Source organism: Oncorhynchus masou, chromosome 21 (genome assembly GCF_036934945.1).
Source record: "Oncorhynchus masou masou isolate Uvic2021 chromosome 21, UVic_Omas_1.1, whole genome shotgun sequence".
In the NCBI taxonomy this organism is placed as follows: domain Eukaryota; kingdom Metazoa; phylum Chordata; class Actinopteri; order Salmoniformes; family Salmonidae; genus Oncorhynchus; species Oncorhynchus masou.
Genome location: NC_088232.1, coordinates 56,494,450 through 56,512,579, shown reverse-complemented (window position 1 = coordinate 56,512,579; position 18,130 = coordinate 56,494,450). Strand labels below are relative to the sequence as shown.

The following is an 18,130-nucleotide window of genomic DNA, read 5'->3' as shown; positions in this document are numbered from 1 at the left end:
TACCTGTTGGAGAGCCCTGGCTTAACTAACTTATCTACCTGTTGGAGAGCCTTGGCTTAACTAATTTATCTACCTGTTGGAGAGCCCTGGCTTAACTAACTTATCTACCTGTTGGAGAGCCCTGGCTTAACTAACTTATCTACCTGTTGGAGAGCCCTGGCTTAACTATCCTATCTTCCTGTTGGAGAGCCCTGGTTTAACTAACGTATCTACCTGTTGGAGAGCCCTGGCTTAACTAACTTATCTACCTGTTGGAGAGCCCTGGCTTAACTATCGTATCTACCTGTTGGAGAGCCCTGGCTTAACTATCCTATCTACCTGTTGGAGAGCCCTGGCTTAACTATCGTATCTACCTGTTGGAGAGCCCTGACTTAACTATTCCATCTACCTGTTGGAGAGCCCAGGCTTAACTATCGTATCTACCTTTTGGAGAGCCCTGGCTTAACTATCCTATCTACCTGTTGGAGAGCCCAGGCTTAACTATCTACCTGTTGGAGAGCCCTGGCTTAACTATCCTATCTACCTGTTGGAGAGCCCTGGCTTAACTAACTTATCTACCTGTTGGAGAGCCCTGGCTTAACTATCGTATCTACCTGTTGGAGAGCCCAGGCTTAACAATCTACCTTTTGGAGAGCCCTGGCTTAACTATCCTATCTACCTGTTGGAGAGCCCTGGCTTAACTAACTTATCTACCTGTTGGAGAGCCCTGGCTTAACTATCGTATCTACCTGTTGGAGAGCCCTGGCTTAACTATCCTATCTAGCTGTTGGAGAGCCCTGGCTTAACTCTCGTATCTACCTGTTGGAGAGCCCTGGCTTAACTATTGTATCTACCTGTTGGAGAGCCCTGGCTCAACTATCCTATCTACCTGTTGGAGAGCCCTGGCTTAACGATCCTATCTACCTGTTGGAGAGCCCTGGCTTAACTATCTTATCTACCTGTTGGAGAGCCCTGGCTTAACTAACTTATCTACCTGTTGGAGAGCCCTGGGTTAACTAACTTATCTACCTGTTGGAGAGCCCTGGCTTAACTATCGTATCTACCTGTTGGAGAGCCCTGGCTTAACTATCGTGTCTACCTGTTGGAGACCCTGGCTTAACTATCCTATCTTCCTTTTGGAGAGCCCTGACTTAACTATCCTATCTACCTGTTGGAGAGCCCTGGCTTAACTATCTACCTGTTGGAGAGCCCTGGCTTAACTATCCTATCTACCTGTTGGAGAGCCCTGGCTTAACTAACTTATCTACCTGTTGGAGAGCCCTGGCTTAACTATCCTATCTACCTGTTGGAGAGCCCTGGCTTAACTAACTTATCTACCTGTTGGAGAGCCCTGGCTTAACTAACTTAACTACCTGTTGGAGAGCCCTGGCTTAACTATCCTATCTTCCTGTTGGAGAGCCCTGGTTTAACTATCCTATCTACCTGTTGGAGAGCCCTGGCTTAACTATCTACCTGTTGGAGAGCTCTGGCTTAACTATCCTATCTACCTGTTGGAGAGCCCTGGCTTAACTATCCTATCTACCTGTTGGAAAGCCCTGGCTTAACTATCCTATCTACCTGTTGGAGAGCCCTGGCTTAACTAACTTATCTACCTGTTGGAGAGCCCTGGCTTAACTAACTTATCTACCTGTTGGAGAGCCCTGGCTTAACTAACTTATCTACCTGTTGGAGAGCCCTGGCTTAACTAACTTATCTACCTGTTGGAGAGCCCTGGCTTAACTATCGTATCTACCTGTTGGAGAGCCCTGGCTTAACTATCCTATCTACCTGTTGGAGAGCCCTGGCTTAACTATCCTATCTACCTGTTGGAGAGCCCTGGCTTAACTATCGTATCTACCTGTTGGAGAGCCCTGGCTTAACTATCCTATCTACCTGTTGGAGAGCCCTGGCTTAACTATCTATCTACCTGTTGGAGAGCCCTGGCTTAACTATCGCATCTACCTGTTGGAGAGCCCAGGCTGAACTATCGTATCTACCTTTTGGAGAGCCCTGGCTTAACTATCCTATCTACCTGTTGGAGAGCCCTGGCTTAACTATCTACCTGTTGGAGAGCCCTGGCTTAACCATCTTATCTACTTGTTGGAGAGCCCTGGCTTAACTATCCTATCTACCTGTTGGAGAGCCCTGGCTTAACTATCGTATCTACCCGTTGGAGAGCCCTGGCTTAACTATCGTATCTACCTGTTGGAGAGCCCTGGTTTAACTATCCTATCTAACAGTTGGAGAGCCCAGGCTTAACTATCTACCTGTTGGAGAGCCCTGGCTTAACTAACTTATCTACCTGTTGGAGAGCCCTGGCTTAACTATCGTATCTACCTGTTGGAGAGAGGCTTAACAATCTACCTTTTGGAGAGCCCTGGCTTAACTATCCTATCTACCTGTTGGAGAGCCCTGGCTTAACTAACTTATCTACCTGTTGGAGAGCCCTGGCTTAACTATCGTATCTACCTGTTGGAGAGCCCTGGCTTAACTATCCTATCCTGTTGGAGAGCCCTGGCTTAACTACCTGTTGGAGAGCCCTGGCTTAACTATTGTATCCTGTTGGAGAGCCCTGGCTAACTATCCTATCTACCTGTTGGAGAGCCCTGGCTTAACTATCCTATCTACCTGTTGGAGAGCCCTGGCTTAACTATCTTATCTACCTGTTGGAGAGCCCTGGCTTAACTATCTTATCTACCTGTTGGAGAGCCCTGGCTTATCTACCTGTTGGAGAGCCCTGGCTTAACTATCTTATCTGTTGGAGAGCCCTGTTGGAGAGCCCTGGCTTAACTATCCTATCTACCTGTTGGAGAGCCCTGGCTTTAACTACTTATCTACCTGTTGGAGAGCCCTGGCTTAACTATCGTATCTACCTTTTGGAGAGCCCTGGCTTAACTATCCTATCTACCTGTTGGAGAGCCCTGGCTTAACTAACTTATCTACATGTTGGAGAGCCCTGGCTTAACTAACTTATCTACCTGTTGGAGAGCCCTGGCTTAACTAACTACTACCTGTTATCTACCTGTTGGAGAGCCCTGGTTTAACTTAACTGGAGAGCCCTGGCTTAACTATCTACCTGTTGGAGAGCCCTGGCTTAACTATCCTATCTACCTGTTGGAGAGCCCTGGCTTAACTAACTGTTATCTTAACCTGTTGGAGAGCCCTGGCTTAACTACCTGTTGGAGAGCCCTGGCTTAACTAACTTATCTACCTGTTGGAGAGCCCTGGCTTAACTATCCTATCTACCTGTTGGAGAGCCCTGGCTTAACTATCCTATCTACCTGTTGGAGAGCCCTGGCTTAACTATCCTATCTACCTGTTGGAGAGCCCTGGCTTAACTATCCTATCTACCTGTTGGAGAGCCCTGGCTTAACTATCGTATCTACCTGTTGGAGAGCCCTGGCTTAACTATAACTTATCTACCTGTTGGAGAGCCCTGGCTTAACTATCGTATCTACCTGTTGGAGAGCCCTGTTGGAGAGCCCTTAACTATCCTCTACCTGTTGGAGAGCCCTCTTACCTGTTGGACCTGTTGGAGAGCCCTGGCTTAACTATCCTATCTACCTGTTGGAGAGCCCTGGCTTAACTATCCTATCTACCTGTTGGAGAGCCCTGGCTTAACTATAACTATCTACCTGTTGGAGAGCCCTGGCTTAACTATCCTATCTACCTGTTGGAGAGCCCTGGCTTAACTATCTACCTGTTGGAGAGCCCTGGCTTAACTATCCTATCTACCTGTTGGAGAGCCCTGGCTTAACTAACTTATCTACCTGTTGGAGAGCCCTGGCTTAACTATCCTATCTACCTGTTGGAGAGCCCAGGCTTAACAATCTACCTTTTGGAGAGCCCTGGCTTAACTTATCTACCTGTTGGAGAGCCCTGGCTTAAACCTATCTACCTGTTGGAGAGCCCTGGCTTAACTAACTTATCTACCTGTTGGAGAGCCCTGGCTTAACTATCTTATCTACCTGTTGGAGAGCCCTGGCTTAACTCTCGTATCTACCTGTTGGAGAGCCCTGGCTTAACTATGCTATCTACCTGTTGGAGAGCCCTGGCTTAACTATCCATCTACCTGTTGGAGAGCCCTGGCTTAACTATCCTATCTACCTGTTGGAGAGCCCTGGCTTAACTATCCTATCTACCTGTTGGAGAGCCCAGCTTAACTATCTTATCTACCTGGAGAGCCCTGGCTTAACTAACTTATCTACCTGTTGGAGAGCCCTGGCTTAACTAACTTATCTACCTGTTGGAGAGCCCTGGCTTAACTATATCTACCTGTTGGAGAGCCCTGGCTTAACTATCCTATCTACCTGTTGGAGAGCCCTGGCTTAACTATTATCTACCTGTTGGAGAGCCCTGGCTTAACTATTATCTACCTGTTGGAGAGCCCTTCTGCTTAACTATCCTAACCTGTTGGAGAGCCCTGGCCTATCTACCTGTTGGAGAGCCCTGGCTTAACTATCCTATCTACCTGTTGGAGAGCCCTGGCTTAACTAACTTATCTACCTGTTGGAGAGCCCTGGCTTAACTAACTTATCTACCTGTTGGAGAGCCCTGGCTTAACTATCGTATCTACCTGTTGGAGAGCCCTGGCTTAACTACTTATCTACCTGTTGGAGAGCCCTGGCTTAACTAACTTATCTACTGTTGGAGAGCCCTGGCTTAACTAACTTATCTACCTGTTGGAGAGCCCTGGCTTAACTATCCTATCTACCTGTTGGAGAGCCCTGGCTTAACTTTCTTATCTACCTTTGGAGAGCCCTGGCTTAATCTACCTGTTGGAGCTTAACTAACTTATCTACCTGTTGGAGAAGCCCTGGAGCCCTGGCTTAACTATTCTATCTGAACCTGTTGGAAGGCTTAACTATCTATCTACCTGTTGGAGAGCCCTGGCTTAACTAACTTAACATGTTATGGCTTAACTAACTTATCTACCTGTTGGAGAGCCCTGGCTTAACTAACTTATCTACCTGTTGGAGAGCCCTGGCTTAAGTATCCTATCTACCTGTTGGAGAGCCCTGGCTTAACTATCGTATCTACCTGTTGGAGAGCCCTGGCTTAACTATCCTATCTACCTGTTGGAGAGCCCTGGCTTAACTATCTATCTACCTGTTGGAGAGAGCCCTGTTGGAGAGCCCTGCTTAACTATCCTATCTACCTGTTGGAGAGCCCTGGCTTAACTATCGTATCTACCTGTTGGAGAGCCCTGGCTTAACTATCCTATCTACCTGTTGCTTAACCATCTTATCTACCTGTTGGAGAGCCCTGGCTTAACTATCCTATCTACCTGTTGGAGAGAGAGCCCTTTGGCCCTAACTAACTAACATCCTATCTACCTGTTGGAGAGCCCTGGCTTAACTATCCTATCTACCTGTTGGAGAGCCCTGGCTTAACTATCCTATCTACCTTGGCACTAACTTATCTACCTGTTGGAGAGCCCTGGCTTAACTAACTACCTTTTGGAGAGCCCTGGCTTAACTATCCTATCTACCTGTTGGAGAGCCCTGGCTTAACTATCTACCTGTTGGAGAGCCCTGGCTTAACTATCCTAACCTGTTGGAGATAACTAACTTATCTACCTGTTGGAGAGCCCTGGCTTAACTATCTATCTACCTGGCTTAACAATCTACCTTTGGAGAGCCCTGGCTTAACTATCGTATCTACCTGTTGGAGAGCCCTGGCTTAACTATCCTATCTAGCTGTTGGAGAGCCCTGGCTTAACTCTCGTATCTACCTGTTGGAGAGCCCTGGCTTAACTATTGTATCTACCTGTTGGAGAGCCCTGGCTCAACTATCCTAACCTGTTGGAGAGCCCTGGCTTAACTATCCTATCTACCTGTTGGAGAGCCCTGGCTTAACTATCTTATCTACCTGTTGGAGAGCCCTGGCTTAACTAACTTATCTACCTGTTGGAGAGCCCTGGCTTAACTATCGTATCTACCTGTTGGAGAGCCCTGGCTTAACTATCTACCTGTTGGAGAGCCCAGGCTTAACTATCCTATCTACCTGTTGGAGAGCCCTGGCTTAACTATCGTATCCCTGTTGGAGAGCTTAACTATCCTATCTACCTGTTGGAGAGCCCTGGCTTAACTAACTTATCTACCTGTTGGAGAGCCCTGGCTTAACTATCCTATCTACCTGTTGGAGAGCCCAGGCTTAACTTTCTTATCTACCTTTTGGAGAGCCCTGGCTTAACTAACTTGTCTACCTGTTGTAGAGCCCTGGCTTAACTAACTTATCTACCTGTTGGAGAGCCCTGGCTTAACTATTCTATCTACCTGTTGGAGAGCCCAGGCTTAACTATCGTATCTACCTTTTGGAGAGCCCTGGCTTAACTAACTTATCTACATGTTGGAGAGCCCTGGCTTAACTAACTTATCTACCTGTTGGACAGCCCTGGCTTAACTAACTTATCTACCTGTTGGAGAGCCCTGGCTTAACTATCCTATCTACCTGTTGGAGAGCCCTGGCTTAACTATCGTATCTACCTGTTGGAGAGCCCTGGCTTAACTATCCTATCAACCTGTTGGAGAGCCCTGGCTTAACTATCGTATCTACCTGTTGGAGAGCCCTGGCTTAACTATCCTATCTACCTGTTGGAGAGCCCTGGCTTAACTATCCTATCTACCTGTTGGAGAGCCCTGGCTTAACTATCGTATCTACCTGTTGGAGAGCCCTGGCTTAACTATCCTATCTACCTGTTGGAGAGGCCTGCCTTAACTATCGTATCTACCTGTTGGAGAGCCCTGGCTTAACTATCCTATCTACCTGTTGGAGAGCCCTGGCTTAACTATCCTATCTACCTGTTGGAGAGCCCTGGCTTAACTATCGTATCTACCTGTTGGAGAGCCCTGGCTTAACTATCGTATCTACCTGTTGGAGAGCCCTGGCTTAACTATCCTATCTACCTGTTGGAGAGCCCTGGCTCAACTATCTTATCTACCTGTTGGAGAGCCCTAGTTAAACCAAATGCAGGGTATTCATCAGCCCTCAACTGTTAAAAGCAAGATGGAGAAAGAGACCGGGAGAAAATACATCTCAACTAACAGTAGACAGAGATACTTGCTGTTAGGTGCTTAGGGGCCAGAGAGAATTGGATGGAGGTACATTTGAAGAATCATCTAGATAGCTGCAAGGCTCTGTCTCCAAACATTCCCCCATTCAACAGAGAGAAAATACAACACATTTTCCAGGGTTTCATCCCAAATGGCACCCTATTTGGCCTAAGTACACTATATAGGTGATAGGGTGCTATTTGGGACAAAGCCCAGAAAACCAGTCAACCTACAAACAAATACTGTGGGTTAGGGTGTTTCTGCACACAGACACTGTGGGTTAGGGTGTTTCTGCACACAGACACTGTGGGTTAGGGTGTTTCTACACACAGACACTGTGGGTTAGGGTGTTTCTGCACACAAACACAGCTCACCTGTCTACTCCAACTGAAGCTTTAGTCTCAAAACTCAACAAGGCTTTCATCTTCTATCATTAAATATTCCCCGTTCATAGTCTGTGGAAAACAATATGCTCGGGGAATTGTTCTTTTGAAACAGAACATTTATATTTGTTAAGACTATTAGTAGTTGTAACGGTCGTCGTATGAAGGAGAGGACCAAAGTGCAGCGTGGTAAGTGTTCATCTTGATTTTTAATACGAATAGTGAACACTGAAAAAAAAACTATTTTTGTTATTGACCAAATACTTATTTTCCACCATAATTTGCAAATAAATTCATAAAAAATCCTACAATGTGATTTTCTGGATTTTTTTCCCTCATTTTGTCTGTCATAGTTGAAGTGTACCTATGATGAAAATTACAGGCCTCTCTCGTCTTTTTAAGTGGGAGAACTTGCACAATTGGTGGCTGACTAAATACTTTTTTGCCCCACTGTATGTCAGAGCAGTCTGCCTCAAACAACATATGTGTGTCAGAGCGGTTGGTCTCAACCAACATATGTCAGAGCAGTCTGCCTCAAACAACATATGTGTGTCAGAGCAGTCTACCTCAACCAACAAGGTTGCACAATTAGATTCCCCATCTGATTGTGTATTTTAAATGTTGCATAGATGTCTCATTTCTCATTTCACCCTCCCGCCCTGCCTCTCTCTCACCCTCTCGCCCTGCCTCTCTCTCACCCTCCCGCCCTGCCTCTCCCTCACACTCCCGCCCTGCCTCTCTCTCACCCTCCCGCCCTGCCTCTCTCTTACCCTCCCGCCCTGCCTCTCTCTCACCCTCCCGCCCTGCCTCTCTCTCACCCTCCCGCCCTGCCTCTCTCTCACACTCCCGCCCTGCCTCTCTCTCAACCTCCCGCCCTGCCTCTCTCTCACCCTCCCGCCTTCTCTCGCTCACCCTCCCGCCCTGCCTCTCTCTCACCCTCCCGCCCTGCCTCTCTCTCACCCTCCCGCCCTGCCTCTCTCTCACCCTCCCGCCCTGCCTCTCTCTCACACTCCCGCCCTGCCTCTCTCTCAACCTCCCGCCCTGCCTCTCTCTCACCCTCCCGCCTTCTCGCGCTCACCCTCCCGCCCTGCCTCTCTCTCACCCTCCCGCCCTGCCTCTCTCTCACCCTCCCGCCCTGCCTCTCTCTCACCCTCCCGCCCTGCCTCTCTCTCACCCTCCCGCCTTCTCTCGCTCACCCTCCCGCCCTGCCTCTCTCTCACCCTCCCGCCCTGCCTCACTCTCACCCTCCCGCCCTGCCTCTCTCTCACCCTCCCGCCTTCTCGCGCTCACCCTCCCGCCCTGCCTCTCTCTCACCCTCCCGCCCTGCCTCTCTCTCACCCTCCCGCCCTGCCTCTCTCTCAGCCTCCCCCTGCCTCTCTCTCACCCTCCTGCCTTCTCTCGCTCACCCTCCCGCCCTGCCTCTCTCTCACCCTCCCGCCCTGCCTCACTCTCACCCTCCCGCCCTGCCTCTCTCTCAGCCTCCCGCCTTGCCTCTCTCTCACCCTCCCGCCTTCTCTCTCTCCAGGCAGTACGATAACGCCTAACTACCTGGATAACTCGACGTCTAATGTGGGTCCGTGGTGTTCGTGCTCTGCCTCCGGGAACAGGGAGCAGTGCGATGACTTCCTGGAATATTTCCATGACAACATCTGCCTGAGTGAGTGACAGCACCAGTCAACGTGCACTATAGTAACCGTAGAAACACTGTCAATCAACAACAACACACTATAGCTGTAGTAACACTGCCGCCAAAACACTCCAACTGTAGTAACACTGTCAAATTACCACAACACCATCAACATTGTCTGCCATAACGCCACTAACACTATGGACAAGTGTTTCAGCCCCTCACCATACTGGTGTTAGTTCAGCTGCCTGTCTGGAGATTCCTCATCAGTTAAGGTAGTTAAGCCAGGGCTCTCCAACATGTAGATAAATTAGTTAAGGTATTTAAGCCAGGGCTCTCCAACATGTAGATAAGTTAGTTAAGGTAGTTAAGCCAGGGCTCTCCAACAAATAGATAAGTTAGTTAAGGTATTTAAGCCAGGGGTCTCCAACAGGTAGATAAATGAGTTAAGGTGGTTAAGCTAGGACTCTCCAACAGGTAGACACGTTAGTTAAGGTATTTAAGCCAGGGCTCTCCAACAGGTAGATAAATGAGTTAAGGTGGTTAAGCTAGGACTCTCCAACAGGTAGACACGTTAGTTAAGGTATTTAAGCTAGGGCTCTCCAACAGGTAGATACGTTAGTTAAGGTATTTAAGCCAGGGCTCTCCAACAGGTAGATAAATGAGTTAAGGTAGTTAAGCCAGGGCTCTCCAACAGGTAGATAAGTTAGTTAAGGTATTTAAGCCAACAGGTAGATAAATTAGTTTTTTTTAACCTTTATTTAACCAGGCAAGTCAGTTAAGAACAAATTCTTATTTTTAATGACGGCCTGGGAACAGTGGGTTAACTGCCTGTTCAGGGGCAGAACGACAGATTTGTCAGCTCGGGGGTTTGAACTCTCAACCTTCCGGTTACTAGTCCAACACTCTAACCACTAGGCTACCCTGCCGCTCCAACAGGTAGATACGTTAGTTAAGGTATTTAAGCCAGGGCTCTCCAACATGTAGATAAGTTAGTTAAGGTAGTTAAGCCAGGGCTCTCCAACAAATAGATAAGTTAGTTAAGGTATTTAAGCCAGGGGTCTCCAACAGGTAGATAAATGAGTTAAGGTGGTTAAGCTAGGACTCTCCAACAGGTAGACACGTTAGTTAAGGTATTTAAGCTAGGGCTCTCCAACAGGTAGATACGTTAGTTAAGGTATTTAAGCCAGGGCTCTCCAACAGGTAGATAAATGAGTTAAGGTATTTAAGCCAGGGCTCTCCAACAGGTAGATACATGAGTTAAGGTAGTTAAGCCAGGGCTCTCCAACAGGTAGATAAGTTAGTTAAGGTATTTAAGCCAACAGGTAGATAAATGAGTTTTTTAACCTTTATTTAACCAGGCAAGTCAGTTAAGAACAAATTCTTATTTTCAATGACGGCCTGGGAACAGTGGGTTAGCTGCCTGTTCAGGGGCAGAACGACAGATTTGTCAGCTCGGGGGTTTGAACTCTCAACCTTCCGGTTACTAGTCCAACACTCTAACCACTAGACTACCCTGCCACTCCAACAGGTAAATACGTTAGTTAAGGTATTTAAGCCAGGGCTCTCCAACATGTAGTACAACGGTTTGATTTGTTTGATCGTAGCTAGCTAGCTACATAGCCGTCTTTGTATCTAAGACAATTGTGTAGTCTAGAGCGATTTTCTAGGTTAGCTAGCCAGCTATTGTCGTAACGTAACGCAATCAACACTGCTAGCTAGCCAGCTAGCCCCCGAATAGCAGCACTGTAGAAACTATTACACTCGACGGAACGACTTGATTAGTGTAGTGTCAACATCGCAGCCACTGCCAGCTAGCCTACTCCAGCAGTACTGTATCATTTCAATCATTTTAGTCAATAAGATTCTTGCTACGTAAGCTTAACTTTCTGAACATTCGAGACGTGTAGTCCACTTGTCATTCCAATCTCCTTTGCATTAGCGTAGCCTCTTCTGTAGCCTGTCAACTATGTGTCTATCTATCCCTGTTCTCTCCTCTCTGCACAGACCATACAAACGCTCCACACCGCGTGGCCGCGGCCACCCTAATCTGGTGGTCCCAGGCGCACGACCCACGTGGAGTTCCAGGTCTCCGGTAGCCTCTGGAACTGCCGATCTGCGGCCAACAAGGCAGAGTTCATCTCAGCCTATGCCTCCCTTCAGTCCCTCGACTTCTTGGCACTGACGGAAACATGGATCACCACAGATAACACTGCTACTCCTACTGCTCTCTCTTCGTCCGCCCACGTGTTCTCGCACACCCCGAGAGCTTCTGGTCAGCGGGGTGGTGGCACCGGGATCCTCATCTCTCCCAAGTGGTCATTCTCTCTTTCTCCCCTTACCCATCTGTCTATTGCCTCCTTTGAATTCCATGCTGTCACAGTTACCAGCCCTTTCAAGCTTAACATCCTTATCATTTATCGCCCTCCAGGTTCCCTCGGAGAGTTCATCAATGAGCTTGATGCCTTGATAAGCTCCTTTCCTGAGGACGGCTCACCTCTCACAGTCCTGGGCGACTTTAACCTCCCCACGTCTACCTTTGACTCATTCCTCTCTGCCTCCTTCTTTCCACTCCTCTCCTCTTTTGACCTCACCCTCTCACCTTCCCCCCCTACTCACAAGGCAGGCAATACGCTCGACCTCATCTTTACTAGATGCTGTTCTTCCACTAACCTCATTGCAACTTCCCTCCCAGTCTCCGACCACTACCTTGTATCCTTTTCCCTCTCGCTCTCATCCAACACTTCCCACACTGCCCCTACTCGGATGGTATCGCGCCGTCCCAACCTTCGCTCTCTCTCCCCCGCTACTCTCTCCTCTTCCATCCTATCATCTCTTCCCTCTGCTCATACCTTCTCCAACCTATCTCCTGATTCTGCCTCCTCAACCCTCCTCTCTTCCCTTTCTGCATCCTTTGACTCTCTATGTCCCCTATCCTCCAGGCCGGCTCGGTCCTCCCCTCCCGCTCCGTGGCTCGGGACGACTCATTGCGAGCTCACAGAACAGAGCTCCGGGCAGCCGAGCGGAAATGGAGGAAAACTCGCCTCCCTGCGGACCTGGCATCCTTTCACTCCCTCCTCTCTACATTTTCCTCCTCTGTCTCTGCTGCTAAAGCCACTTTCTACCACTCTAAATTCCAAGCATCTGCCTCTAACCCTAGGAAGCTCTTTGCCACCTTCACCTCCCTCCTGAATCCTCCTCCTCCTCCCCCTCCCCCCTCTCTGCAGATGACTTCGTCAACCATTTTGAAAAGAAGGTCGACGACATCCGATCCTCGAACGACACCGCTGGTTCTGCTCACACTGCCCTACCCTGTGCTCTGACCTCTTTCTCCCCTCTCTCTCCAGATGAAATCTTGCTTCTTGTGACGGCCGGCCGCCCAACAACCTGCCCGCTTGACCCTATCCCCTCCTCTCTTCTCCAGACCATTTCCGGAGACCTACTCCCTTACCTCACCTCGCTCATCAACTCATCCCTGACCGCTGGCTACGTCCCTTCCGTCTTCAAGAGAGCGAGAGTTGCACCCCTTCTGAAAAAACCTACACTCGATCCCTCCGATGTCAACAACTACAGACCAGTATCCCTTCTTTCTTTTCTCTCCAAAACTCTTGAACGTGCCGTCCTTGGCCAGCTCTCCCGCTATCTCTCTCAGAATGACTTTCTTGATCCAAATCAGTCAGGTTTCAAGACTAGTCATTCAACTGAGACTGCTCTTCTCTGTATCACGGAGGCGCTCCGCACTGCTAAAGCTAACTCTCTCTCCTCTGCTCTCATCCTTCTAGACCTATCGGCTGCCTTCGATACTGTGAACCATCAGATCCTCCTCTCCACCCTCTCCGAGTTGGGCATCTCCGGTGCGGCCCACGCTTGGATTGCGTCCTACCTGACAGGTCGCTCCTACCAGGTGGCGTGGCGAGAATCTGTCTCCTCGCCACGCGCTCTCACCACTGGTGTCCCCAGGGCTCTGTTCTAGGCCCTCTCCTATTCTCGCTATACACCAAGTCACTTGGCTCTGTCATAACCTCACATGGTCTCTCCTATCATTGCTATGCAGACGACACACAATTAATCTTCTCCTTTCCCCCTTCTGATGACCAGGTGGCGTTCGCATCTCTGCATGTCTGGCAGACATATCAGTGTGGATGACGGATCACCACCTCAAGCTGAACCTCGGCAAGACGGAGCTGCTCTTCCTCCCGGCGAAGGACTGCCCGTTCCATGATCTCGCCATCACGGTTGACAACTCCATTGTGTCCTCCTCCCAGAGCGCTAAGAACCTTGGCGTGATCCTGGACAACACCCTGTCGTTCTCAACCAACATCATGGCGGTGGCCCGTTCCTGTAGGTTCATGCTCTACAACATCCGCAGAGTACGACCCTGCCTCACTCAGGAAGCGGCGCAGGTCCTAATCCAAGCACTTGTTATCTCCCGTCTGGATTACTGCAACTCGCTGTTGGCTGGGCTCCCTGCCTGTGCCATTAAACCGCTACAACTCATCCAGAACGCCGCAGCCCGTCTGGTGTTCAACCTTCCCAAGTTCTCTCACGTCACCCCGCTCCTCAGCTCTCTCCACTGGCTTCCAGTTGAAGCTCGCATCCGCTACAAGACCATGGTGCTTGCCTACGGAGCTGTGAGGGGAACGGCACCGCAGTACCTCCAGGCTCTGATCAGGCCCTACACCCAAACAAGGGCACTGCGTTCATCCACCTCTGGCCTGCTCGCCTCCCTACCACTGAGGAAGTACAATTCCCGCTCAGCCCAGTCAAAACTGTTCGCTGCTCTGGCCCCCCAATGGTGGAACAAACTCCCTCACGACGCCAGGACAGCGGAGTCAATCACCACCTTCCGGAGACACCTGAAACCCCACCTCTTCAAGGAATACCTAGGATAGGATAAGTAATCCTTCTCACCCCCCCCCTCTTAAATGATTTAGATGCACTATTGTAAAGTGGCTGTTCCACTGGATGTCAGAAGGTGAATTCACCAATTTGTAAGTCGCTCTGGATAAGAGCGTCTGCTAAATGACTTAAATGTAAATGTAATGTAGATAATTAACTTATCTACATGTTGGGGCCCTCCAACTACCTTAACTAACTTAAGGTAGTTAAGCCAGGGCTCTCCAACAAATAGATAAGTTAGTTAAGGTAGTTAAGCCAGGGCTCTCCAACAGGTAGATACGTTAGTTAAGGTAGTTAAGCCAGGGCTCTCCAACAGGTAGATAAGTTAGTTAAGGTAGTTCAGCCAGGGCTCTCCAACAAATAGATAAATTAGTTAAGCCAGGGCACTCCAACAGGTAATTAAGTTAGTTAGGGTAGTTAAGCCAGGGCTCTCCAACAGGTAGATAAGATAGTTAAGCCAGGGCTCTCCAACAGGTAGATAGTTAAGCCAGTGCTCTCCAACAGGTAGATAGTTAAGCCTGGGCTCTCCAACAGGTAGATTAGATAGTTAAGCCTGGGCTCTCCAACAGGTAGATTACATAGTTAAGCCTGGGCTCTCCAACAGGTAGATAGTTAAGCCTGGGCTCTCCAACAGGTAGATAGTTAAGCCTGGGCTCTCCAACAGGTAGATAGTTAAGCCTGGGCTCTCCAACAGGTAGATAAGGTAATTAAGCCAGGGCTCTCCAACAGGTAGATAAGTTAGTTAAGATATTGAAGCCAGGGCTCTCCAACAGGTAGATAAGATAGTTAAGCCAGGGCTCTCCAACAGGTAGATAAGTTAGTTAAGCCAGGGCTCTCCAACAGGTAGATAGTTAAGCCAGGGCTCTCCAACAGGTAGATAGTTAAGCCAGGGCTCTCCAACAGGTAGATAGTTAAGCCAGGGCTCTCCCACAGGTAGATTTACATATCCCACCCATGGTTGGCCACTATCGGCTTAAAAAGGTGCATCAATTTTTCCATTATTAAAGTGGCTGGAGTTGAGTCAGTTTGTTGGCAGTATCCACTCAATGTTAGTTGTGGCTGTTTAACAGTCTGATGGCCTTGAGATAGAAGCTGTTTTTCAGTCTCTCGGTCCCTGCTTTGATGCACCTATACTGACCTCGCCTTCTGGATGATAGCGGGGTGAACAGGCAGTGGCTCGGGTGGTTGTTGTCGTTGATGATCTTTATGGCCTTCCTGTAACATCGGGTGGTGTAGGTGTCCTGGAGGGCAGGTAGTTTGCCCCCGGTGATGCGTTGTGCAGACCTCACTACCCTCTGGAGAGCCTTAAGGTTGTAGGCGGAGCAGTTGCCGTACCAGGCGGTGATACAGCCCGGCAGTGTTTTTGGTGACAAGCCAAATTTCTTCAGCCTCCTGAGGTTGAAGAGGCGCTGCTGCGCTTTCTTCACGATGCTGTCTGTGTGGGTGGACCAATTCAGTTTGTCTGTGATGTGTATGCCGAGGAACTTAACTTTCCACCCTCTCCACTACTGCCCCGTTGATGTGGATAGGGGGATGTTCCCTCTGCTGTTTCCTGAAGTCCCCGATCATCTCCTTTGTTTTGTTGACATTGAGTGTGAGGTTATTTTCCTGACACCACACTGCAAGGGCCCTCACCTCCTCCCTGTAGACCGTCTCGTCATTGTTGGTAATCAAGCCTACCACTGTAGTGTCGTCTGCAAACTTGATGACGTTGGCCACGGAGAAGGAGAGCCCACAGGCTTTGGTAGCGGGCCGTTGTCAGTGGTACTGTATTGTACTCAAAGCGAGAAAAGAAGTTGTTTAATTTGTCTGGGAGCAAGACGTTGATGTCCGCGACGGGTTATCTTCTGTGATTGACTGTAGACCCTGCGGGGTTATGTAGCCAGACAGTGATGCTAATGCTAATAAGAATAATTATTATTGTTATAATAATGATAACGGTCTTGTGGGTAGACAGAAACACTTTCCCCAAAAACCTTCTCAATTAAATGTTAGCTACAAAGTAGGCTGACAGAACTATACTGTATAATAATTATTTGCATCAATTGGGTGGTGATTATTTTGCCAACTCTGCCATGATGTGCTGTAGCAGTAGGCCTAATAGCAGAAACACAGAAATACTGACATTCCTCTCTTGCTAGATGCACAATGAAAGGGGAATTACAGTCAAAAATCTAAATGTGTTATACATTTTTTTTTACCTCAAAAAATGGTCTTCTGATGTGATTTAAGCATTGCCATTGACTATTCTGATTGTGATTTATAGAATCCACCTCTAACCAAATCTAACTGCCTGTAGCTCAGGACCTAAAGCAAGGATATGCATATTCTTGATACCATTTGAAAGGAAACACTTTGAAGTTTGTGGAAATGTAGAATTAATATTGGAGAATATAACACATTAGATCTGGTAAAAGATAATACAAAGAAAATCCAATGAACCATTCAGTTACTGTTCAAGACTGACCAAGTGTGCCGAGTTGGTTTATAAATACATTTTCAAGTTCATAACTGTGCTGTAACTGTAACTAACTCTCCTCAAACACGATGTTCTTTTACTGTAAACTCTCCTCAAGACTAAATGAGTAGCTTGTGACATGTTTCATTTTTTTAGTAGCTCTCATGCTGGAAAATGTTGGAGACCCATGGACTAGAGCCCACACACACACACACACACACACACACACACACACACACACACACACACACACACACACACACCTACCTACCTACCTACCTACCTACCCACACACCCACCTACCTACCTACCTTCCCAAATACCTACTTACCTACCTACCCAACTACCTACCGACCTACCCAACTACCTACCTACCTCCCTCCTCCCTCCCTCCCTCCCTCCCTCCCTCCCTCACTTGACTGTCCTCTGTCATTCTGAACAGGGAGAGCCATGCTAGCGTTTGGGAATGGGACAGACACGCAGTTCTCCGCAGGAGCAGCAAGCCAACCAGACATGCCCGGCCCGGCTCACACTACCCTCAACAACCACATCCAGCACCTGGCAACCACCGTCTCTGGCATCACCATGGAAACCGAACTTAACGTCTTGGGAGCACAGATGCCCGCTCAGGTAAGTAGTGCATAGGGTGTCATTTGGAAAACAGCCCTAATGTGTGTTCCATGATGAGGTAACAGGAGAGAACCTGCTGTAACAGCCATGATGAGGTAACAGGAGAGAACCTGCTATAACAGCCATGATGAGGTAACAGGAGATAACCTGCTATAACAGCCATGATGAGGTAACAGTAGAGAACCTGCTGTAACAGCCATGAGGTAACAGTAGAGAACCTGCTGTAACAGCCATGATGAGGTAACAGGAGAGAACCTGCTAACAACCATGATGAGGTAACAGGAGAGAACCTGCTGTAACAGCCATGATGAGGTAACAGGAGAGAACCTGCTGTAACAGCCATGATGAGGTAACAGGAGAGAACCTGCTGTAACAGCCATGATGAGGTAACAGGAGAGAACCTGCTGTAACAGCCACGATGAGGTAACAGGAGAGAACCTGCTGTAACAGCCATGATGAGTTAACAGGAGAGAACTTGCTAACAGCCATGATGAGGTAAGAGGAGGGAACCTGCTCTAACAGCCATGATGAGGTAACAGGAGAGAACCTGCTGTAACAGCCATGATGAGGTAACAGGAGAGAACCTGCTGTAACAGCCATGATGAGGTAACAGGAGAGAACCTGCTGTAACAGCCATGATGAGGTAACAGGAGAGAACCTGCTGTAACAGCCATGATGAGGTAACAGGAGAGAACCTGCTAACAACCATGATGAGGTAACAGGAGAGAACCTGCTGTAACAGCCACGATGAGGTAACAGGAGAGGTAACAGGAGAGGTAACAGGAGAGAACCTGCTGTAACAGCCACATGATGAGGTAACAGGGAGATAACCTGCTGCTATAACAGCCATGGTGAGGTAACAGGAGAGAACAGGAGAGAACCTGCTAACAGCCATGATGAGGTAACAGGAGGGAACCTGCTCTAACAGCCATGATGAGGTAACAGGAGAGAACCTGCTGTAACAGCCATGATGAGGTAACAGGAGGGAACCTGCTGTAACAGCCATGATGAGGTAACAGGAGATAACCTGCTATAACAGCCATGATGAGGTAACAGGAGAGAACCTGCTGTAACAGCCATGATGAGGTAACAGGAGAGA

At 48.5% G+C, this 18,130-nt stretch overlaps 1 protein-coding gene across 1 annotated transcript in view; it reads left to right on the top strand.

Annotated features, from left to right (window-relative positions):
• The window catches only part of LOC135507548 (GDNF family receptor alpha-4-like), a 105,447-nt gene that overhangs the window by 68,808 nt on the left and 18,509 nt on the right, over positions 1 to 18,130 (top strand). Inside the window, exons 4-5 of the mRNA XM_064927054.1 lie at positions 8,943 to 9,074; positions 16,844 to 17,031. Of these exons, the coding sequence (XP_064783126.1) occupies positions 8,943 to 9,074; positions 16,844 to 17,031 (320 nt within the window). The remainder of the gene's footprint in view (positions 1 to 8,942; positions 9,075 to 16,843; positions 17,032 to 18,130) is intronic.